Here is a 23,942-nt window from a genome sequence, read left to right as displayed (position 1 = left end):
TTCATAACTTAGTCTTGCCACTCGGATTGGTTCTGTTCGGGCTGAGACTTAATATGTGAAGAAGGGGTCTTTGGATCTATCGAACCAATCCACCCCCATCTAACTTGCTTTGTAACAGAAGTTTCTGTATAGAAATTGAGCAAGCTTGAGTTGAAAAACTGATGAACTTTCAACTAAACTGAACCAGAGCCCGGCCTGATTTGGTTTTGAAGTGAATCTGGATTCAATCCAAGTTGCACCCCATATCTACTAGGATGGAATTCAACATTATCCCATGAGAGATGATCTGTGATGTTCACTTTATATTGAAAATTATTTGATTTATCATATGATAGAAATAATTGTGGGTGACAAAATGAGGTGTCTATAGATTCTCTTTTTGATTGAGACAAGGATGTAGGTAAAAGTCAAAGAACTTATTCATCGTATTATCAGGGTGAGGTGTCTATAGATTCTCTCTCTTTGATTGACATAACGATGTAGGTAAAAATCAAAGAACTTATTCATCATTTTATCCGGGTGAGCAAAAATCTCTTGGTACCTTGCTCAAGTCTACTTGAGTGAAATTATGTTCAATAAAATAAATTCTTCGACAGCTAAAAATATATCAAAAGCAGTGAAAATGGTAATTGGAGTGGTGCTTTTTGCCCCCCCCCCCCCCTCCCTCCCTCCCTCTCAGGAAAATAAGAAGGATGTTTTGCTTCCTCATCTCTGAAACAATGTTTAATCGAAGCAGCACCACTAGGAGAACAGTGATTTATCTTCAAAGGCGATAAAATGAGGTTTCTACAATTGGAATCCATCTCCGTTACCCCCATTAAAATGTCTAATATATCTAACATGACAAACAAAGAAAAGGTTATAAGATGTAGAGATAATGATGTGGATATGTGTTCAGATCCTCTCTACCACTTTAAACTTGTAGCGACCTGTATGAGGCTTCTATAATTGACTTTTTTTGTATTTTTTTTAGCACCGATGAAAAATGGCATTTTTTGCGTGTGAGAAATCAGGTGAGGCACAAATTTTGTCAAACAAATAGTCTCCAGCCTCTTCAAGTATCTTGTTTCAGTCCAAAATCCAAATGTTGTTCTATATGCTTCATGTTTAAGGTTGGAAATAACTTGAAAACAAGACCAATTATATATTATTTTGAATACAATTAAAGGTGGTCATATGACAAGTTAGAGCCCTAAAATTTGACTAGTGGTTAATCCAGAGATTCTTTCATATTTGGGCAGTCAAAGAAACCTTTAGCTTAAAATGTAATATTTAGGATAATTCACAATTGTCCTAAGATGTTAAATTAGATATCTGAAATTCAGAAGGGAAAATCTTGTTGTAACCAAAGTAGTTATGACAAGATTGTAATTTTTATTTTTTTTTCCGTTTTAATATTAGAATTTTTTTTTCCTTTTTTCAATGAGAATAAATTCTGTCATTTCACATAAAAACTACACTAAATATTTCATTAAATAATTCACTTTTTTTTGGGAAATCTCTCTGTCCCTGCATGAAATAACTTTCTAAAAAAATGTTATAATTTCAAAAGTCACCACTTTGGTGACATCATGTTGTTCCAAGAAGAAGTTTTGGTTTTTTATTTTTTTATGAAACACAATTTTAGCTTTTGAATCAATTTTTTTTTAGCATAGAGCTCGTCTCCAGGGAGCCCAATGCCCAGGGAGTGCCAGGGGGCATCCAACAACTGGACTATACCGCACACATCCCGATGGTTGGCACGCACCAATATATGTGCGACACAGGCACAGCCCAGCCGTTGAATACCAACCGAGTACTCCCTAGGCACTGGGCTCCCTGGAGAGGAGCCGGATCTATTTTTTTAAGCTTGAAGTTAACAGTACTCAAAAACAAGGCATCTTCTAGTTAAGCCGTTTGTCAAATTTGGTGGTGGTACCATCCATTCAACCACCAACCAGTAACCACTAACCACTAACCACTAACCACTAACTACCAAACTTCCAGGCTAATAATTAAAATAACAGAGTCATAGAAAGAAAGAATAAAACTCAAAAGCCAGCTAATGTTACGTGGCATCTGTAGCTCGATTAGCCAACTACCAAGAGGCTACCCACTCCTTATTCTAAAGGTAATAAGTTTGTAGCCTTGACTTTCTCTGTGTAGAGTCTCATTCACTTCCATTCTTGATTCTCCCACCAAAAGAGACCCTTTCATGTTTCCTATTTCATACCTGAAAATAAAGACTTTAATCCTATTAATATAAATATAAGAAATAAGAAAAAAGAAAGAAACCAACGTAAGCGATGAGATCATACCAACGTCAGTTAACTCAATAGAGATGATGAGATTGCGAGGATTAACAAACAACAGAATTGAAGAGAACTACAATAATAATAATAATAATTAATTTTTCATAACAATAACGAAATGAAAAGCAGATCGAGAATGTTCTTGTTGCCTGCCCAATCCTCCAACTGTCTCAACCTTTCTTATTTGTTTGAATCCTTCAATTGTCAATTTAGCTAGCTAATCATGAAACTGTGTTAATATACACCAAAGTGTAGATTAGAACAAATCAAAGGAAGATAAGCATTCATTCGCTCATTCTAATTTCTAACTGCAATCGTATCCAGAGGACGAATAAGCAGTTTCTCTTCTCCGCCGCCCAATTCTGACATTATTTCAATTTTTCTTTATTTGTTTGTTTCTTATTAAAAAATATTGGCGTGGAACTTATCAGTTTCACCTCCAAACCCTGATTTTTCTTTTTTAAATCTTCTTCTTGGGAGGGGAGAAGCGAACAAAAAAGTTTGGTTGATTATGTAGTAAGCAAATGGGTTGGCGAATGTATGGTTTCTGGGTGTCTTTTCTGACCAGAAATTAGATAAAGCTTCAATGAAGCTTGAAATTTAAATTTTTTTTTTTTTTTTTTTAAATTGATTTATACTTTTGTGGTTATTGAATGAATTTATTCACTTTTGATCATCTAAGAAACATCACTTGATTCTGTTTTAGCAAATCTGTGAGCTACACTCCTGAAATGAATAAAATTACTTTTATTTATAATATTAATATGAATTTTAATATTAATTTATGATTAATTAGATGATAATGTGGACAACATATATACCTATAAGGTTTAAACATTGAAATATAATAGAAAATTTAATCATGTGTGATTGGCTTCCCACAATATCATTTTACATAGGGAAGTCACACCCTATCTCTAAATGCAGGTTTGCAATATAGCTAGTTGATGTATATATTAGCAACCTAACTAACTTTTATGAGTGCATTAATACCTGTTTGTCCCAACTAATGACACATTTCGAATCAGATTATCGAGTTTAATTTTGACCTACACTACTTAATAACAAGGATTTAACAGAAGGTCGTCTAGGATTCAACCTCTCTAGATTTAAAGTTTAGTACTCAAAGTTGAACCAATCTTGGTAGCCTATCAGATTCCATGTCAGATTATGGTTAAGGTATGGTACCAGAAAATATTTTTTGGCTGTATCAGAGTAGGATTTAAACCTACCTAACTTTGATGATACATCTACTGGCCCACGTTGGGTTGGCGTTTTCTTATGTCCATTTTTTAGAGAAATCTAAGCTGCTTGCCTCATGGTGAAAATGGACTTCTTTTTTTTTTTTCTTTTTTTTTTTCTTTTGGGGGGGGTGGTGGGTTGGGGGGGTGGTTCTTACAAGGGTCATTTCATCTAAGTTCTCCTTACCCAGAAAAAGGGAAAGAGTGAGTTGCTAGTACAACTCTTGCCTTTGTTAATTCTAGCTAGTACAGAAAGAAAGATTCTGTTTGAAAATTTTGTATCCACTAAACTGGGATCTTTGGCTTGGAACAAGCAAAACCCAAGATTAAAAAACATAACTTGGAACAGTTTAATTCACATATTTTAAAAAATTCCTGAGATATAATCTTACTAATTAGTTGCCAATGATCATTAAATAGTGTTTGATTCCTAGCCCATTGTCAACGGGTAATTTTATATCACCTACAACGTTTTGTTCTTCCTTCCTTGTGTTGAGAAACCCGGAATTATTTGATATTCATATATATATATATATATCCAACACTGATATTAGAAATTAATACAAACAAAAGTTATACAGCAAAAAGATAAGACTACTACTTAGGTGAGAATAAAAGAGGCTTTAATTTCTTTTGGTAATTCCATCAAACACTTCATCGACAAACAAATCAATCAATAATTTAAATCAATCTGGTTTCTAGTAATATTATATAAGAAAGATAGTATAAATTTAGTCTCCTCCTCACCCATTGGCTTTGTGGCAACACAAAGATATATAGATGCACGATTCAACCACTGATCTTTCTCTTGAATCCCATTTTACAACTCCTTCAATATGTGACCTTTTTCATGGCATCCACAGACATGAGCAGAGGATCACATCTGAACCAAAGGAGGGAAGTCATGAAGCTCATCTTTCGTCTTCTTCCGATCTTCTGGTATGTCTTCTTCATCGTTGTGGGTGAAAGTGGGATGTTGGAATGGCTCAATCAAATCAAAGCTCCCAAGAATTGGGTTTTTTGATCTGATTGAGCCGTGCCAATATCATGTTTTCTCAGTTTAATTACCATCACTTCCCCTTGGGTTACTTGATAGGGTATTAGTCTCAGAAGATTGATTTCATTTCTGGATATATGGCTTATTTGACATATGAAACTGATGATAGAGATACATGACCCAGTGCCCTTACAATAATAGCTAGCATCTGAGTTTTATATCATATCTAATTACCTTCTTAATTTGCTCCTATGATTAGGGAGAAGTATACAAAGATTAAATAAGATTGGATTTCACCTACACGTACCCTAGCTCTCCATCATCCTTCTTCTTAATGTTCCTGTTTTTCAATATTGCAATTTGTACAGTTTATGAAGATATCCATAATCAGTTGGTTTTGATGGTTTATTGAGAGTCTGTTCCCTTCCCCAGTGTTTTCACTGCACTCACATTTAGGAGCTGCAGCACTTGGGTAGAAATTAAGGCAACATATTTACTCTCTCTGTCTCTCTCTGTTTGTGAATTCTAACCAATAATTGGAATTTCTAAAGGAGGAGTATATTGTTTTTTTTTTTTGGGTGGGTGTGTGTGATACTACATTCTTAGTTGTGCCTTGCAATGGGATCTACTACATGTTCAGTTAGAGCTAGAGCTGGAGCCATACAACCTTCCCTTGTCCATTATATACCCAAGCAACTCATGTTAAAAACCATATAGAAGTTTGAAACATTTTTGTAATTAATTTTCTATGATTTTGAACCATGTTTTTGACTGCACATACATACTTTTTGTTGAGCTTAAACTTAACCGGTGAAATGTATGCATCATCTTCTCTAACATTGACTTTTTTCTTCCCACATTGGTGATAATGTTTACAAATTTCACAAATTTTAGTGAAACATTAACTTTTAACCTAATTAAAAAATGACATAAAGTGAAACTAAAATTCCCTTTAATTTTGGTGTTGTATATCTGGTTCAATGGAAAATGACAAATGAAAAATTATGTTAGCTGGTTCAAGGTAAAATTGAGTTTTATTTCTAAATTTGTACACTTAAAAAGACTCTAAAAGTATTTTCTTTTTTCTTTTTTCCCCTAAATGATGATACATGCAGTAGTTATTTACTGAAGTATTGTCAAAGGTTTTTTATTTTTCCTTGCAAGTAGACAAATGTGAAGAAAGTATCAATGAAATTAACTTTCTTTTTTTTTTAGTTTTTGGGGTGGGGGGGGGGGAGGTGTCAAGGATCAATGAAATCAACTGTTTTGGAAAAACCTTTTTTACCTTGCACCTTTTAGTTCACTGACTTAGTGACAATAGGAATAATGATCTTTCACTAAATATTTTTTCAGAGTAATGTTCTCTGTCTAGGAGTGCACGGGGCCGCAGGCTCCACCCAGACACATGGGGTAGGACATACTGGTCATTTCAGCCATTTAGGGGGACGGGGTGGTCATTTTGCCCACCCCCATGTGTCTCAGTGCGGTGCATCATGCACCCCCAATGTGGAGAACATTTCCCCATATTTTTCCATTCAAATAAATGGAACTTCAAGGTTTTTGTGTTTTACTTTTCACTTCATCTATGACAAGAACCAACACAAAACTTTACTTCTATAACTAGATAAAGACTGTCCTTATTTACAACTTCCATCTTATGCTAAGGCAACGTTTGGTATACATTCTTGGAATGCATTTTAGGTCAATTTGGCATTCTCAAATGATAAAAATGATTGTTTTTATCACCCAAGAATGCAAAATTGACTTAGAATGCATTCCAAGAATGCATACCAATAAACACAGCCTAAATCTTTTTGAATTAGCCTTCATCTCAATTTTATACTTTCATGTCAAAAGCACCATGTGTAAAGAAGTAACATAGAATTCTTGTTTATCAAAAAAAAAAAAAAAAAAAAAACATTTCTCTTTATTAATTTTATAGCACAAAATATTTAATTTGCCGTAGAAAAGTTTTCTAGGTGTTGATGCAGGTTTTGGAGCACCAATATATACTATGGATTTGAGGATGCCAAGAGACAGAATTATACTTTGTATCTCATATGTTGTGGTGTGGCTTGACTCTTCAAATTGATCAAAGCAATGAATGGCTAAGGGAGAGGAACTTTGAGCAGTAGCTAGATACAAGAATTTATGATAATAATGGGCTTTAATAGAAATTTCGAACCAGATTTTTTGTATATATGTTTTTTTTATAACGTGAAGGAAATAGAAATATTGGAACTCGATCATGTCTTTGGTTGACTACTCTTTGTACTCAATTACTATTAATTATTTCATGTGTCTTGAAAAACAATTACGTACTAAGAAGAACACCAGCAACATGGTTCCATAAAAAGGATCGGAATGCCTTAGCTGCCCAAAAACAATGAGCCCCAACGTGTTTGGCATAGTGAGTGGGCAACCATAAACACTTTATATGTCCTAGCTACTAACATTAATTTTTCCAAGGCATGTTTGTTAGAAATGAAGTTAAAAGAAAGGAAACGAAACACGGTATTGCTTCTATCGCACGGTATTGCTATACGGTATTGCATACAATTGTGCACATGCATGGTCGTACATAAAACATTTTCTCAATAAAACAAGAATTTTATTGGTTGCGCTACTCTCATGAGTCTTCTACGCGCCACACCAATAGTGGTGCAAAAGTGGCATCATCCACATGTGAGAGGGAAATATTACAAGGGTCTGACCACTAGTGGTGGACAGTCGAAGTAGGCGGCTAGGGTGACATCCCAACTCTAAGAGGAGAGGGGAGAGGGGGAGGGGAAAATAAGGATGTCTAACATTGAATTTTAGGTTGGGGGGGGGGTGGGTGGGTAGGTGGATGGGAGGGAAGGAAGAGAATCAGAGACCTCTCTCCCTTGGACTTGTACTAGTACCCAAGTGCACCGGCAGCCACCACCATGTCAAGAGACGCTACGCGATCTAGGGGTGTCAATTTCAGGCCCACACCGACAGCCCGACCAATTCCTATCGGGAAAACCTGAGACCTACCCAACCCAAATAACAGTCCATCATTCCTGGTGCAAGGGTCCAGCCCGACATGTTTACAGCCCGTTTATAGTCCATTTTGCTCAGCCCAACACGTTTAAAGCTCGTTTATATCCTAACTATGGCCCATTTAAAGATTAATGTGTCATTAGCCCGTTTAAGGCCCGACCAAAGGCCCATTTAGCCCAATTATAGGTAGCCCAATTAAGGACGGGTACCCGACCAACCGTTTATAAACGGGACCATGCCTAGCATATGAGGCCCGATTACTTAAACAGGCTGGTCACGGTGCAAGGCCCTAAAGTGGGGAGGCCTGATTAGGCCCGACTGATTGACATCACTAACCCGATCTAATTCTCAATCAAAAGATTTACTCCGCTTAGTGTCGACGGTTCTTACCGATACACTTCGATAAGTTACCAAGATTTAATTCCATGATAGGAACTCGACAGATGTAACAGCATATGCCAGGTAACATTCTCGTCTCTTCAATTCAGTTATGGCCTTAACCAAAAAAAACTCAGTTACGGGGCCTCATGGCGAAGTGAGATTGTCGTCGTAAAGCGTGAAAAAAAAAAAAAGGGAATTTCAATTTCCAATTGTAAAGGGATTCGCGAGGTGTGATGGCCTTAACGAACTTCATCCTTACAGTGGCGGGTGTGGGTGCCGTTGTTCTACTCTTCAGGAGCGATGTCAAGCACTCTGCGGCAATCTTCAGACGCAACGTTCGTCAGATTCGCCAGTGGCTTGAAGAAGAATCTTCTTCTACTTCTAAGTAAGCTTCTCTTTTCATCTCTTTTTTTGGTTTTGTGGATCCTCGAATCCGGCGCCGACCAGCAGTAAAACCCTAGAACCACCGGCGACCTCGGCCAGGGGTTTCGCTCTCTCCATCCCCTTAATAGTTTAAGCAAACGCTTGCTGTTTCTTTTCTCTCATAGTGATCTTAATAAGGAAATTTAGCGGAATCTTAAAATATGTATTATTGTTGGATTTCAGTTTGTATTATGGCATAGATACTGTCAACTTGCAAAAAAATTACTACTTAAAAAAAAAAGAATCAATCTTGCCGGGGTCAGTCTTCAAACCTTAATTTTCCAAGCCGTTCAGAAGTCTTCTCCCTTTCGGTGTAATCTATTTTATTTGTTGGCCCAAGATATACTGCACGTAGTCGTCCCTGTTTTGAAATGATAATCACATCGATGTGAACTGTGTGGCTTCAATCCTAGTACGTAGAATAAATAACATGAGAAAGAGAGAAGTTCCATAATGTTTTGCAGTCTCACTAATATACGGAATGTTTGGTCTAGGAGAGATAAGTTTGAGGAGGTCGCCAAACTCTTCATGTCTCCGTTACTCTCCACCCAAATCTTTAGGTCCAGTCTCTGGTCAAGGTTGGGGTGTGAGTAATTAGCCAAATTGGTGACTCTCACATGTATGCAAACACAGACTAGAGAGGGTGCGAGTCAATGATCTGCTCCCGTCACTCCACCCCTCTCTTCCTTTGTGATTGGTGTACTGCATTGGGATCGTGGTTCCCATATTACCTCCCTCTCTTTATATAAACATCCCAAATATCAGCTTCCCTGGTAATTACTAAGCCACACCTTTAAACCACTTGCCAAATTATAGTGGTGCTATTGCTAATGGTGTGACTTACATGATTTCATCTATTTCTGTATGTTGAAGCTCTTCTATTAAGCTCCTCAGGATCACCAATAATAGGTTGAAACATGGTCTTGCCTTCACAATATTCAACAACGTTCTTCAAATGCCATGCTCAGAAAATCGCAGCTAGTAATCCCCACCGATCTTGCCATTTTCGTTTTTAAACATTTTCTGTGATTGATGGTCTCCTCTGTACCCTTTCTCTTAAACAGACTGTTGTTTTCTCTGGCCTTGAAATTTTTAATTTGCACCTACCATCTTCCAGCTTCTAGACTCTCATCTTGGTGATAGGCTTTAAATTGAATTGCTGCCCCATGCAACCCACAAACTGATTGAGCACTGTGGCTCCTCTCCTTTGAACCCTGTAACCATCCTTTTATTGTGGCTCTGGGATTTGAACCTGTTGACCCATTGGCCATTGTGAATAACAATCACTCTGCCTGTACACTGTGCCTGAATTAGCAAAGCAGCCTCTTATCTCGTATGGTTTTCTTCTTTTCTTTTTGGATTCTCTGGCTCAATTATGCAGCCCCAATTTCTCCCTTTTCCACCAACATGCGACATTAGTTCTACAAGAGTAAGAGGTATGATATACACATCAGGATTCATCTAGAAAGAAAAATTAGGATTCAAATCTTCATTGGTCTAGCTCATCATCTCCCTATAAGCCAGCACTTATTTCTGCTCCCCATTGCGTCTGGCCTGACCCTGAGCAACCCTGTCATATTGTTCTGCAACATACTTCTGGTTTGTAGATGGTTCACTATGGTAAACCACCCGCTTCATCGACTTCCACCAATCTCATGTCAAATGGACTACCTTGAATATTGATTCTCACTTTTCCAGGAACTAACAATCGAAAGAAACTATAGATTAACAGGAAAAGCATTTCCACCATAAGGTCCTTCTCATTTGAAGGGTTGATATTGCCTGGAAAAATTCAGTGCACTGAAGTACTTCTAGAGTCCATGCTTATTCAACCATATTCTTCAAGCTCCCAAGCTTCCAAATCTGTTTAGCAGTGATTCTACCTCTGGAATATAGATGGGCTCCTAGAAGCTGAAAATATACCTGCACAAAAATGCTTCACCTTTACCATGGATGAGACATGGAGTCTAAAAGGATCTCCCTCTCTGCTGACTGTGAAGTGATTCTTTTCTTGATTTCAACCACTATGCAGTCTCCTCCACTGAGGGCTCAACCATCTTGAATTCAATCACTATGAAGTGATTCTGTTTTTTTTCTTGAAGTCTCCTCCACCAAGGGCTCAATCATCTTGATCAAACCATCATCATAGAAACTGCCACCGTCTTCCCTCGATCAGGCTATCTTGCCAAAGTTATTACTTTTAGATTGGTTCCTTGTACCCTTACGCTGAAACACTGTGCTTCTCTTTTATGTAATCTGTATGACATACTCCCAATACCAGATCTAGTACTTTTGCCTCTTGGAATCTTATCTTTTCTGAGTTGCTGCTGGGAGTTGCTGTTATCTTCAGCTACCAGCCAACATGGAGCTTCCACTAGATCACCAGATATTTTGTCCGAACAGTTTGATTAGTTGATAATTCAATTCTTTGTCCACATTATATTCATGAATTTTAGGAGATTTGGGATTATACTGGTTTCTTTAATGTAAATGACCTCAATGAAAAATTATTGGTCACCAATTGACTGCATCAACTTGGCCAGATCCAAGTTATACATCTGAGTGGTTCAGTGATTGATCTGTTCCTGTAAGTCGCAGATTCAGGAAATTTATGGGAAATTGTCCAAGAGAAGTGTTTACAAGACAATATTTAATTGAGTATGGGTTTGATACATTAGTCATATTGCAAAGGGGTTGATTTTTCTTTATGACGCTGTAGATAGCGACCTGGAATCTTACATTTTTGCCAGTTAATGAAATTTTAGCTGCATGGACCTCTACACTTGACAGAAGAAGGTTTTTTCTGTGAGCATTTTTCTTTTTTCAGACAGATTAAATGGTCTATGGTTGATCTTATTAGAGACAGCAATACTTGGTAGGACATACCCGATGGGGTTACCAATTCTGTATGTGGCCAATTTCAGAGACTTTGTATACAATATCTGCTTCTGTTATTTGGTCCCACTGCATGGATGGGGTCACAGCAATAAGAGGTGTTGCCTTAGCATTTCTGCTTCCTTTTTGTTTTTTGTACTTGCAACATATTTTCACTGTCCGTTTAACTACACTCCTCCCCCCCCCCCCCCCCCACCTCTTCTGATCCCAAGACCTGATGACAATGGGCCAAGGTCCCTATCAGCATGCTAGGCTGGCTCCTTCAGCATTTCCTTTGTTGAGTTTGGCAATCCTCATAGTAAAGATTTTTTAGATAAGACCTTCTTTCTTTTTCTGTTTGGTTTTCATCTGATATATCTATTTTGGCTTGATGAATTCTTTGGTGTGAGACACGTGTGGCTTAGGTTACGCTGGATTTATTCATTCCTTGTCTCTTATTTATGTGCCCTTATTATTTTGCTTGTATTATTGAGGGGATGGTGGGAGGTTTGGTTTTTAAGTTAGTTGACCTTGTTTCTTCTGTAACTTGCCTAAACAGCATACATGTGTATTTGGTTCAGGGCAGCAGAAAAAGTGAAGCATAAGGAATTGGAATCTCAAGTTCCTCAAAAAGATGTAAACAAGGAGGGCAAACACTAGTCTTACGAAGTAAGGGTCATTTGAAACCAAAATTCTTATATGCACAGTTCATCTTCATTTTGGTTTATGTATTATGTAGCTTGACCAATATCATGGTAGACATGCACAAAAGTTTGTTGTGCGTTCATGTTCTCTAAACCTTCATGTTTTTACTTTTCTACTTGTGATTTATTCAGGTTGAAGAAATGAACAGGAGGAGGGGGGGGGGGGTGGGAAAGGAAAGGAAGCTTACATTCTTGAATCTCCAATGTCAGCACTACGTGTTGGATTTTTGGTGAAAAACCTCTAATCCCCAAATCAAGGTCCTTAATTCGGCTTGATTCCATGGTCCAAACTGAGGCCAAATTAAGTTCAGATTCAGTTACTTTTAAGCTATACTTGGTATGCAATCTTAAAATAGATTTTGAATTTAGAATGTATTATAAAACATTAAAACCCAATTCTTTTCTATTTCTTGCTTCAGAATGTTGTTCTAGACCCAGAATCTATTTCGTGGATATATACCAAACACAGCGTATAGTCTATGTTTAGTATTTATGTAGTGAAATGGAAGCTTGGAGCTAGAACTAGTGGAACACGATAGAAGAGATGCTTTACCAAGCTTGACAAAATTTTCCACATATATCTGCAACGAAGCAGTCAACCTTGCATTTAAAAATGTGGTACAGATGATGGTTCCACCTTTCCATTCTACATAAGTGTCAACTTGATCGGAGTTTTACTTTTAAGAGTTCCAAAAGGTCAATACACGGGGATAGCTCAAAATATAGCTAAACATTTAGTTGAGTTATTGAGCTAATATATGGGTATAGCTCAGAATACAACTCAACAAGTGATTGAGTTTGAACACCAAGGCTTTCTTTGTTTTGTTTTGTTTTTTTTTTTTGTGGATTAAGAGTTTGTATAATAAGGGGGGGGGGGGGGTGGAGGGAGGAATTAGGGGATGGGGATAGTCCCGAAGGTGGTTTGAACTCATGACCTCTTATTTGAGGAGCTGGTGTTTTACCATCTGAGCTGACCCCTTGGGGATAGTCCCAAAGGCTTTGTTTGTTATGCATTCTTGAAATAAACATTCGGTTCAAAATGGATTCTGAACTCTAAGTGAGAAAATAGGGGAGAATTGATTTCAGAATGCGTTCTAGACCCAAATCTATTCTGAAAATGCATACAAAACACAGCCCAAATCTGTCATGTAACAAATTCAGGAACCTACGCCTGGAAATTGCAGATCATCCACCATGCGACTCAAATCAGTACATCTTCTGCCACCTTTTTTTGTCTTCAAATTTTTACATTAGAAAAAGTGCAGCTTGGAAAAACATCCCTACGGTCTTATTTACCGTTTTGATTTGAAAACGTTCCAACGGATAAAAAAAAATGCAGCTCTATTAGTACGAAATTTTCCTCTTATGACATTGTCCAAAGGATTATCAGATATTTACTCCCCCAACACCCAAATATATACATACACCATCTGATAACCTTGTAACACTAGAATTCATGCAGAAGCAGGTATCAAATTTTTACAATTGACTTCAAATTGCTCCAGTTGGTGTACACACACTAGGGACATGCTGGCTCAGGGACCAAAATACTTTTCTGAAGGATCTAACGTCCCAAAGATTTCATAGTATGCACCATAATGAAACAAACTGTGCTATAAACGTGTAGACAACATCTAGAGTTTTGATTTTCAATATCATTTCTATTCAAGATAGTAGAACCACGTCCGATTTCCCCAAAGCAAAACATCCCTGCCAATGGTGCCCCAGGGAAGTTCTCCAAAAATACTGAGCTATCAACATGTTGGCGCCCGAAAAAGGACTCACCACGACCATAACAAGAGAAGATGAGACCCCCACAAACTTCCTTCCTATCACCACTGGCAACGGCTCCATTCACAAGATGGCAACCTTCCGACCCCCAATCCTGCTTCAAATTTCTAAATTCCTCGTAGATGTTATCACGTATTGTTAAAGCGGCTTCAGGATTTGGATGGTAAAAACAGAAGGAGTCCCCAGTTTTAATTCCATCACCTTTGACATAAAGGTACTCCTCATCTCCGCTGTGAAGACCAAAGAATGGTAGTTTAAGCATCATTAAAGAAAGAAATGACTTTTTAATTGAGATTATTTGAAAGGCATTGATCAAGAAGTAAAATTAATAACACAAAGAAAATGGTCCAACCTTAGGAATCAATTATATTCAATCACATGGCATCAAGGAAGGTCATAGACAACATCGAAGGAAGATCATAGACAAGTGTTTTAAGATGAAACTTCAAAACAAAAACAAAAAAACTGCTTGAAATTATAATGGAAAATATTGTAAGTTCTAAGCTTTTTCCAGCGTGGAACAGTTTCCACAAAATTTCTCATCTAAACCACTCCCAAATTATAAATTGAAGTAATCTACATAATTATATAATTTCAGCAAAGAATCAGCAATACATTCATTTCTAGACTAATCTAGCATTATACCAGAAAGAGCAGAGCACCTTCCTCTCCACCTCCTCCTCCTCCTATTGGTTAAGAGAGAGAGAAATCTAAATTATTAATCGAATTGTGAGCAAGATACTTGTAGTCATGAGAATAATGATCTACATTATCCATATCCATTTTTTGGCCGTTAAACGCCTCATGTTAATCATGTTTTCTCTTCATAGCCTACAATAATTCAACCCAACAAAAACATCTATACGCTGAAGTAATGCATAACCATTAAGTTCCCCTTTTTTTTCTGGGTGGATATACTCAGAATTCCTGATTCATATAGTGGAAAACTATACGATCAGGGGAAACCCATTTTTTGATCAAGCACCTTTTATATGGAGAGAGAATGCTACTTGGACGCGTGGCCCCTGCGCCAGCACGGGGACCAATGGGAGCGCACGCCCAAGCATCCAATATGGGAGGCAGGGTGGTCATTTTGCCACCCATGTGTTTGAGCATAGGGGGCGCGACCAAGCAGCCTTCTTTTAACATATATATATAACGTGACTCAAACTTTTTTTTTTCAAGGTTTTTTCTCGTTTTGCATTTTCTAGTAAAAAACAAATAATTATTAAGAATATCAACAGTACAAGGTGAAGTATAAGGCCCTGACCTGATCTCCCCCCCCCCTCAAAAAAAAACAGCAAAGAGATCATCTCCATTGTAGCAAACAGGGGCAATCAGTGGAAAGTACCATATTCGGCTGTTGCCTTTGTATAATTTCAAATTATTGAATGTCCTATTGACACATTGTGTGAATTTACTTACTAAAGATCAGGAATGAATGTTGTTTTGGATTGTAGATTATCCTATCTAGCACATAAGTAGCTTTGCACCTGCAACGAAACCAGGACCTGAAACCAGTACCTGCGATTGTGAAGAAAGAGGAGAGAAGAGAGAAAAATGGGAGAGAATGTGCTGAACCACGATAGATTCATTCTGTTATCTATCGTGGTCTTCACCTTTATTTATAATCCAGCAAGTAGAGTCTTAGTAGGAAACATACTAAGACTCCAACACCTAATTACAATCTAACATAGGGAAACAATAAAGGAAAGTAAACACTAATACTAAAGCTAAAACCTAAACTAACTCAGATTCAACATAACTCACGATAGAGACATTCCCCCTGTCATGGTTAACCTTTAATAACACCCTTAAAAGTTATAGTATCTAGTTACATGTGTGGTTCTTTGTTCTAAAATTTTGGGTGACCCATTTCAACCATATGGCCCAACATGTAAAGAGCAGACCTTGGTGCAACGGTAAAGATTGCTCCATTGTGACCAAGTGGTCACGGGTTCGAGTTTGGAAACAGCCTCTCTGTGAAAACAGGGGTAAGGCTGCGTACATTATGATCCTCCCCAGATCCCACAGTGGCAGTAGCCTCGTGCACTGGGTACGCCCTTTTTCTCAACTCCATGTCCTTCAAAGGGTCTCAAAAAGAATGCTGAATTTAAAAGGCATTATAACAACTCACAGATAAGACAGTTGGGTCTAAATATTTAAGCCATGACTAGACAATAACATGAACAACATCTCAACTAAATATGGATGCTAACAGAACTATGACGTGGCAGTTATAGCTAGGAGTGTTGGAACGCCTACCAAGGTACAGTGTGCTAAGGTGATTGGAAACAGAGAATTTTTGCTTTGTTCAGAATGGGACAAAGGAATGCCATAAACATTGAAGCACAAACAAAAAAGACAGCAAAGTATATGACATATTTCCCTCAAGTTGGCAAATAATGCAACAGCAGATATAGATAAAAACACATGACAAAGTCTGGTATCTTACTCTTGAATTTCATGAAATGCCAAGGACGAAACCAATCTCCCTTTCTCTGAGCCAATGAAACATTTTCTTCTTCTTGTAACCCCAATATACAAATCACCACTTTGGATCTGTCGTGAAACAAATCATACTTAGATTCATCCAAACCTCTTAATGGAAACAGTGTAAAAACACCGACTTTCCCCTGATTTAATAAGATTTTAAAAGGGTGTATATATATACTTTTAGGGAGAAAGAACACTAAGGGTGCTGTGTGTGGGCGTGTACCTACGTCTAGACACAGCCTGGCGCAAGAAGACCGCCGCACCCCTGGACCTTTCCACCTTTCCAGGGAGTGTGGCGGTCTTTTCGCGTTGGGCTGTGTCTGGGTGCAGGTACACGCCCACACACAGCACCGGTTAGCGTTCCTTTTCCCATACTTTTAACTAACCTTTCTTGAAAATTATGCAATAAATTTAAAATACTTCAATGGAAGACAAAAAAAAATCTTTGAAAATGGTAAACTTTATAAATAATGCATGTTGCCAAAGGGCAAAAACATAATTAGACCAAGAAAATTTACAAAAAAAATTATAATACCTACCAATAGAAAGGCCAAAGAGTTGGAAATGGTTTCAAAAATTTTACGACTTGCAATGTTAAAAAAATATCCAGAACAACATCACCTGATCACGAATGATGCAGAATTTCGGCAATGCTAGTAGAGTAAAAGGAAAAGGCAGACCAGAGCTATCGTCTGCGTCAGACTGGACCACATTCAGTGTCCAGATTAATTGAATCGGTCCAGTCTTTGATCTTAGATTCCTTATCACATCAGGAATCCTTCAGTCCAAATTGTGGAGGCTTCCTACCAGCCTTTTTCTCTTTCTTTATTAACTACTGAAATCATTAGTTAGGCTAGGAGCCTCGGACTAGGTTATTTAAATCCAGTCCAATTGGATTGCCTTTTTTTATTATTTAAAGTAGTTTAATCAGTTTAGGACTGTTATCACAGCCCATCAATTGGAAGTATGTTAAGAAGAGTCAGTTTGGGTTACGTTTCTTTTAATGGTTTACAGCATTATAAACAAGTGCAAAGTACTAAAGCCCTGTACTAATTCTTTTGTGGATTCAAAAGTGGTGCTCAATGTGATGCAATCCCGAGTTCCAAAACCATCAAATTGGATCGCTATAGGCCTACAATAATAGTAAATAACTCAAATTAAAGGATCGGTTTCAAAACAAAGCTTTCCAACAAATCCAGGATTGCTTAAATCTGATTTATATTGAAGGAGTTATGTACCTATTAAACTTAATTTGGCGTGTGCGCGAATGCTGTCAAAATCGCTCTGAATGAAAATATTTTTTTGGGCTACAAAACAAATGAATATTTTATCGCACTTTTGGCTTTTTAAAACATTTACTTAAATGATATTAGGCATAAATAAGTATATGTCCTGGTTTCTGGCATAAGTAAGTGTTTGTCCTGGTTTCCCACTAAGAGAAACTCCTATTTGGACTTTGATTTTTCAAAATCTGATAGTGTCATTGTGATTAAATGGCCCAAAATAGGCTGTTTACCAACTTTCATAACCAAACTAGGTCTAAACCCACCGAAACCAGCCATCGAGTTCAAAAAAAAAAATTTACCCCAACTCGTGAGATCTCGGCTCAACTCGATTTTTGGCTAGGGCAAAACCTGTACCGAAACCAAGTTCTTGAACCATGGTTTCTGAATCTGATCCCTTAGGCTTCTAGAAACCCATCAAAGGGTTCAACAAACATACTACTAGTCTATAGAACAATGAGTCAGCCAAAATTCTCAATCCAGGGGAAGAGCAAATACCTCATCATCAATATCATCTAGAATTCTTCGACCATCAAGCTTCTCATTGGACCCTTCTCTTCTCGCGGTAAGCCATGTAGATTCTTTTTCTTTTGTTACTCTAACTGAAGCCCCTTTGTAAGTAGGACCCACAGAGGACACACCAGTTAACAATGCAAGATGAAAGTGAATTTCCCCATCACCTGCTTAATTGAATACAGGCATAAGAAATACTAAGGTTGGAAAATGAGAGCAATACAAAACCTTGTAAGAATAAGATGTAAGGTTTCAAAGCACTAATAAACATTTCTGTTTTAATCAGCAGAGCCAAAAAAAATCAATCCCTAACAGGTCTCTATGCAAATATGAAAAAAGAAACATATTTCTTCTATGCTTTTGCAAAGTGAACAAAATTATAAAAAAGGCGTACCTAGTGCATGAGGCTCCCACCATTGTGGGGTCTAGGGAGGGTCATAATGTATGCAGCCCTACCCCCATTTCGCAGAGAGGCTGTTTCCGGACTTGAACCCACGACCACTAGGTCCCAATGGAGCAACCAAGGTACTAAAGCTCGGAACTCGGTACCAACTCGGCCCTTGGAAAAACCGAGTCAAGTTGAGATCTCGCCGAGTTGGTGCATTTTTTTTCCCGACTCGAAGCCTCAACTCGGTGGGTTTTAGATCTAGTTTGGGTCTGAAACTTGGTATTCAGCCTATTTTAGGCCATTTAAACACAATGGCACTATCAGATTTTGCCAAAACAAAGTCCAAATATGAATTTCACTTCGGACCATAGGTTGGTAGGCGACGAAGTACTAAAATACCCTACTCTACACATAATTTAGTAATAGAAAGCAATCAAAACATTCAATTAATGTTCTTAAAATAACTTAAATAAGCATTACAAATGTTAAAGTGTACAATACATCAATCTTTAAACAAATGTTACATAAAATGTGATATGTTAATGGATTCAGTCCCAACACGATCCACATAGAATTTCCATGTCATAGTGTTGTGGTAGTTTTGCACATGGTATGCCACTTGAAGATGTGTAGCTGAATCCTTCAAATGTGCCGCTGATTCAACTCTCCCGAAGGTTTGAACTTGAAATCCACAGGTAAAATGAAGAAGGAGCTTCAAATGGGGAAGAAAATGGCCTTTGGACAGAACTCGACCGAGATATGTCGAGTTCTGTCGAGTTAGGTAAGTTTTAAATAGGTAGATGGGTTGAGTTCTGGGTCGACCCGAGATCTCGGCTGCCGAGATCTCGAGTTACCCGAGAACTCGACCAAGATAGTGTAATTTTTAAAATCGTATGGCAACTCGACTCGATTTCTCAAAAAATCGAGATCTCGCAAGTTCTTGAACCATGGGAGCAACCTTACTGTTGCGCCAAGGCCTGCCCTCAAAGTAAACAAAATTATAACTAGTAGAATTAATGGGTTGAATAATAATAATAATCTCCATAAAGCACTTTAACCCAACTACTAAAGTATTTGTTTCCGCATCAAAAAATACAGGAACACTGAGTTACAAGACACAATTGGAACTTGAAAAACTTATTTTCAACTTAGCTGGACCACCAATTCAGATCATTCCGTCTCCAACCACCTTCTTTTTTTTTTTGGGGGGGGGGGGGTTAAGTACATTTTTGGGAAGGGTTCTCCGACCTCATTGCTTGTTCTACTCTTTTAACTCACTTGTGCACCAATGATCTAGCCTTCTAAAGTGTTAATTATTTGATTGTGAATCATCCCAGCTACTAAGCTCCTCCCAAAGACCATGGGATGGCACCGTGTCCATATATGGCTCTTAAGTGTAAACCACCATTCAGATTGTTGTTATTGTTGTTAAATTATTGTTATTTTAACATGCATTCATTTTGTTGTATTCATAATTTATATTGGTGAATAAACATTGTCATTGACAATGTTTATTCCCCAACAATCAATGCATTAGCATTATGGAATTTGAGACCAACACAAACAAATGATAATCTATATCATGATGTGAACTGATGTGAAAAAAAAAAACAGAAAGGGGTGTGACAATCTCTTTATACTATTATATCTACTCAATCCAATGAACATTTCTATTATTTTGTTGAGAATGTATGCAAGTAGGGTATTTTTTCTTCTTTCTTTTCTTTTTTTTCCCAAAGAATGCGACGGCACTGCACTCACAAGTTTGCCCCATTTCAGGTCCTATATTGAGCTCTCCTCTTGTGCATGCTCATATTCATATGCATGTGGTCTTGTATATAGATAACAAAAACCAAAATCTTTAATGAGTAGTCAAATGACATACCAGGAGAATTGCCTCTATCCTTAGCAAAGACTATAGCAACAGCACCGCATTTGTGATTTTGATATATATGATTTTCAGTATTCTTGCATGAAAAGTATTCTTTGCTCCCACCAATGACTTCAAAATCAGTTCCACTGCTATATAAGAAGCAACCACACTCATTACCCGCAACGACAGTTTCTTCAGAGAAGGCATAGTCTGCATCCAGCAGGCAACTGTAAATTATTTTTTTAATGGCTAGCAGCAGACTGTAAACTTCATAATAAAACCCAATAAAATTGGAGACTGCTTAGCATCTCCCAAATAACAAGACATGTAAAAATAAAATTAGTGACCATAGCAGGCAAGTATTCTATCATATATATGTCAAATACCCAACAGACCACTAATACAACAAACACAAGTAGCCTTCATAGATAACACCACAGGCCTGCGAAATTTGTTTTACATTAAAAAATGAAATATAAGGAATATGAAGAAGAGACAGATATTGAATGAAAGACCAAAATGCACAAGACAATGCTTACCCATTTTATCGAGAACAGGTTTCATGTCAGAATGTTGACCCTAGAGCATAATCCAAATCACCAGTAACAAGGAAGGGAATAATCAAATGAGGAACAAAACTAATTCTGAAAATCCAAGCTTCTTCATAGCTAGAAATGACAAATAATATTAGCTTACTCCAAACATCAAAATTGCTGCCGGGGAGGTGCAACCAGATACAGAGGCCACATAGTCTTTAATGTCCATCACAAATTTGTCGATTAAGGAGACTGGAGGAGCCACCTGAGGTTGGCAAGATCTTAGTTCAGTTTCCTTTACCATTGCAAAGCACAAAAAAAGCACTTGAGGAAAGATAGTAAAATGAATAGTTTAGATGTTCTCATGTTCAGCATTCTTACATCCATTGGTCGCAACAAAGGAATGGCACTGACTTTTAATCCTGGCACGAATCCAACAATCAGAACGATTCCACGATTGATGTTTCGCTGTGAATTCACTGCTTCCCAATCCCCTTTCACCCATTTAACCTAAACGTAATAAAAAGGTAATAACAGTAATGACTATAGCTCAATGTCACAGAATCGGCATCACAAATTTTAATCTGAATGAACTAAATAAAGAAAAATATACTTCAGCTTATTCTTATAGCCTCCGCTTCTAACATTTTAATCTGACTAAATTAAGCGAACAAATAAAAGAAGCATAAGATTGAAACCTCTCTAAATTCGTTGGAGACAGCATCGCTACCGATGATACCAGGACCTTGAGAAACGACAATTGGGATTCGGAAGCTCAAACTTTTCGTAACCTACAGTGCAGCTTTATTTAGAACAAACAGCAGAAAGGGGAGAAAACAAAAAAGAACGCAGAGGTTATGGAAAAAAAAATTCATATCAATAGGGAGTAGAATAGATACAAGCCGATGGGTCTTCTTGAGGCAGAATTTCGGGCCAACACAGGCAATGGCGAAATGTGGTCGAATTGGCTCTGCCAGAACCTTATCGATAACCTCTTTTACAGCAAGCTGAAATGAGAATGCAAAACCAAAATCGAATGTGTATGTGAGAGAGAGAAAATTAATGAGAATCGTCAGGTGACAATCTAAGGATTAGGGACGCTAGGGTTAGAGCCAGGGCAACTATTATTTTCGAATTATACGATATACCTCGAGAAGGGGGTTAAGAGAGAGAGCAGATAGGAGCTTGGGGCGAGAAAGGATTTGGTTGCAGAGACGGTTCCAGGAGCAGCTAACGCAGGCGGCGGACGCGAAGGATGAGGCAGGGAGCCTCGAGAGGATGTCTCGAAAAATGTCTTCTCCGATTGAAGCTAAGCATCGGCCCTTCTTCGCTCCTTCCATCGCCTTCTTAGATGACGTAACCTCGTCCATTTCGATTAGTATTTAATAGTAGTAAAGAGTAGAGCCTAGAGAGACACTACTAAGGTCTAATACATGGCCAATGCGGATCATTGCATATTCTTAGATATCGAACAATCAGAATTTGCCACATCATCCATCTACGTTGCACAATTAGATGTGCACCAATGAAGCTTAACTTGTCGGGCCACTTAGCCACCCAGTTAAAACTTCTTTTTTTTTTTTTTGGTAAATGGAAATCTTATCGGAATGGAGTGAAGAACAACATATGATGGTGTCTTTCTTACACAGATTGACAAGAAATGGAGTGGATAGAGATGAGATTGTCATACATTCCAATGACAAGGCCTTTTTAGCCAAGATATCAGCCACATGGTGAGCAACCGAGTTAATCTCTCATTTGAATGTTCATGTCTTGATAGGTCGCGGATAGTGTTGTTGTCAGTCATCTTACGAGCAGGATAGATTGGCTCTGTTCCACTCCTTGGCTCCAAGAGAAATGCCTCGTGGATACTGTTTTTTCTTCTTCTTCTTCTTCTTCTTCTTTTTTTTTTCCTGATAGGTTGCGGATAGTGTTGTTGTTGCTCGTTCTTCTCAATAAATTCTTGATTACAAAAAAAAAAAATTTGTCAACACCATTCATCTCTTTATCCCATGTGAAATGCGAGTTATGGGACCCTGATCCTCTTCAATGCCTTAACGAGCATCCAACGTTTGGATGCACAGCACGCGTCCTAGCATGCTGCCTCAGCCATCAGATGCACACTGGGGTATTGGAGAGGATCTGATTCCTATAAAATGATGATCAAATGATTCTTAATGTTAGATAGATAGTAAATGCCTTGAATTAGCCACATATCAATTTTAGAGTGTAATTTAATCAAATGTCCTTCCATGTATTGAGTATTGACATTCTTACCCAAAAAAAAAAAAGAGTATTGACATGCATCTCAGTGTATCCATAATTAACCACCATTTTGTACTCTTTTACAATCCTAATCTTCAACTCTCTATTTTGCCACATGGTAAACTCTGCTTGGATCGAAAATTTTTATCAATGAATAGGGGATATTGGAGTCCCTTGGTCCACTCAATTTGGACCTAACAGGCCTGCCACATGGCAAATACTTGGACCACCTTGATAAACCTGCAAGAAGTTTATAATAAGTTTTATCCTTTCTAAAATTATGATTGAGAAAACGGTTCTCTAAGCCAGTAGGGTAGGGTAGGGTAGGCTAGCACCTCTGTGTCTAACTCTCTCCTAATCACATGAAATGATCTCGTTGCACTCCAATGTCGAATATTGGTTTACTTTTGATATTGAACGTGTTAGAAACCCATCTCAAGATCCGAATCAGCTCCAATGAAGAACGCACCCAATGAATGCTGAATGAAGCATCCAATGGCTGGGCTGGTTGGTACATGTCCTCATTGATGAGGATTCCGATCCTCTCACTGATATTTTATTTTGGGTGTTGGGAGAATTATAAGTTTTGTCAGATTTCATTCTCAAAGGGGGCAGGGTGACATTTATTTTAGGTTTGTCTAGATCTATTTGAGAAGCTAATAGAATAATGACTGATTTCTAGTTCTTTTATGGTTACCAAAAGGGTGGGCAGTTCATTGCACCCCATAACCTAACCATTGGATTTGCACACCAACTTGCTCTTCACTCCGTCCTTAAGTTCTTTCGCCTTCCCATGAACTTCCATCAATTAACTTGCACAAATTAGAATCCAATACATGAATGTGATGTTTAATTAGAGCAC

At 37.8% G+C, this 23,942-nt stretch overlaps 2 protein-coding genes and 1 long non-coding RNA gene across 6 annotated transcripts; 1 reads left to right on the top strand and 2 right to left on the bottom strand.

The window, feature by feature from the left end:
- The first annotated feature begins 8,132 nt into the window (after nucleotides 1-8,132).
- Nucleotides 8,133-12,089, top strand: LOC122656910. 3 transcript variants are annotated; one of them, XM_043851603.1, is made up of 3 exons: nucleotides 8,133-8,319; nucleotides 11,813-11,900; nucleotides 12,068-12,089. In XM_043851603.1, the coding sequence occupies exons 1-2, from the start codon at nucleotides 8,168-8,170 to the stop codon at nucleotides 11,889-11,891; spliced, it is 231 nt and encodes a 76-aa protein (XP_043707538.1). In that variant the 5' UTR covers nucleotides 8,133-8,167; the 3' UTR covers nucleotides 11,892-11,900; nucleotides 12,068-12,089. The 3 variants fall into 3 exon arrangements, with proteins under 3 accessions (XP_043707538.1, XP_043707539.1, XP_043707537.1); XM_043851604.1 differs by lacking the exon at nucleotides 12,068-12,089 and adding an exon at nucleotides 11,936-12,060 and having other exon boundaries at nucleotides 11,813-11,904; XM_043851602.1 differs by lacking the exon at nucleotides 12,068-12,089 and adding an exon at nucleotides 11,939-12,060 and having other exon boundaries at nucleotides 11,813-11,906.
- LOC122656911 lies at nucleotides 10,369-10,670 on the bottom strand. The gene is made up of 2 exons (XR_006332190.1): nucleotides 10,496-10,670; nucleotides 10,369-10,428 (listed from the first exon to the last, which is right to left on the bottom strand). It is a non-coding gene; the product is annotated as an uncharacterized LOC122656911 (long non-coding RNA).
- A 1,313-nt stretch (nucleotides 12,090-13,402) lies between the features above and the next one.
- Nucleotides 13,403-22,208, bottom strand: LOC122656906 (F-box/LRR-repeat protein At5g63520). Of its 2 annotated transcripts, none has more exons than XM_043851596.1 (10): nucleotides 21,964-22,208; nucleotides 21,715-21,822; nucleotides 21,514-21,606; nucleotides 21,182-21,325; nucleotides 20,976-21,080; nucleotides 20,819-20,858; nucleotides 20,292-20,489; nucleotides 18,004-18,185; nucleotides 16,182-16,288; nucleotides 13,403-13,956 (listed from the first exon to the last, which is right to left on the bottom strand). In XM_043851596.1, exons 1-10 carry the CDS (start codon nucleotides 22,183-22,185, stop codon nucleotides 13,500-13,502), a joined length of 1,656 nt encoding a protein of 551 aa, XP_043707531.1. In that variant the 5' UTR covers nucleotides 22,186-22,208; the 3' UTR covers nucleotides 13,403-13,499. The 2 variants fall into 2 exon arrangements, with proteins under 2 accessions (XP_043707531.1, XP_043707532.1); XM_043851597.1 differs by having other exon boundaries at nucleotides 21,197-21,325.
- Between the last annotated feature and the right edge of the window lie 1,734 nt (nucleotides 22,209-23,942).

The sequence above is a fragment of the Telopea speciosissima genome, chromosome 3 (genome assembly GCF_018873765.1).
Source record: "Telopea speciosissima isolate NSW1024214 ecotype Mountain lineage chromosome 3, Tspe_v1, whole genome shotgun sequence".
Classification (NCBI taxonomy): Eukaryota; Viridiplantae; Streptophyta; class Magnoliopsida; order Proteales; family Proteaceae; genus Telopea; species Telopea speciosissima.
The sequence above is the reverse complement of the archived record's forward strand: the minus strand, read 5'-3'. Positions and strand labels throughout refer to the sequence as shown.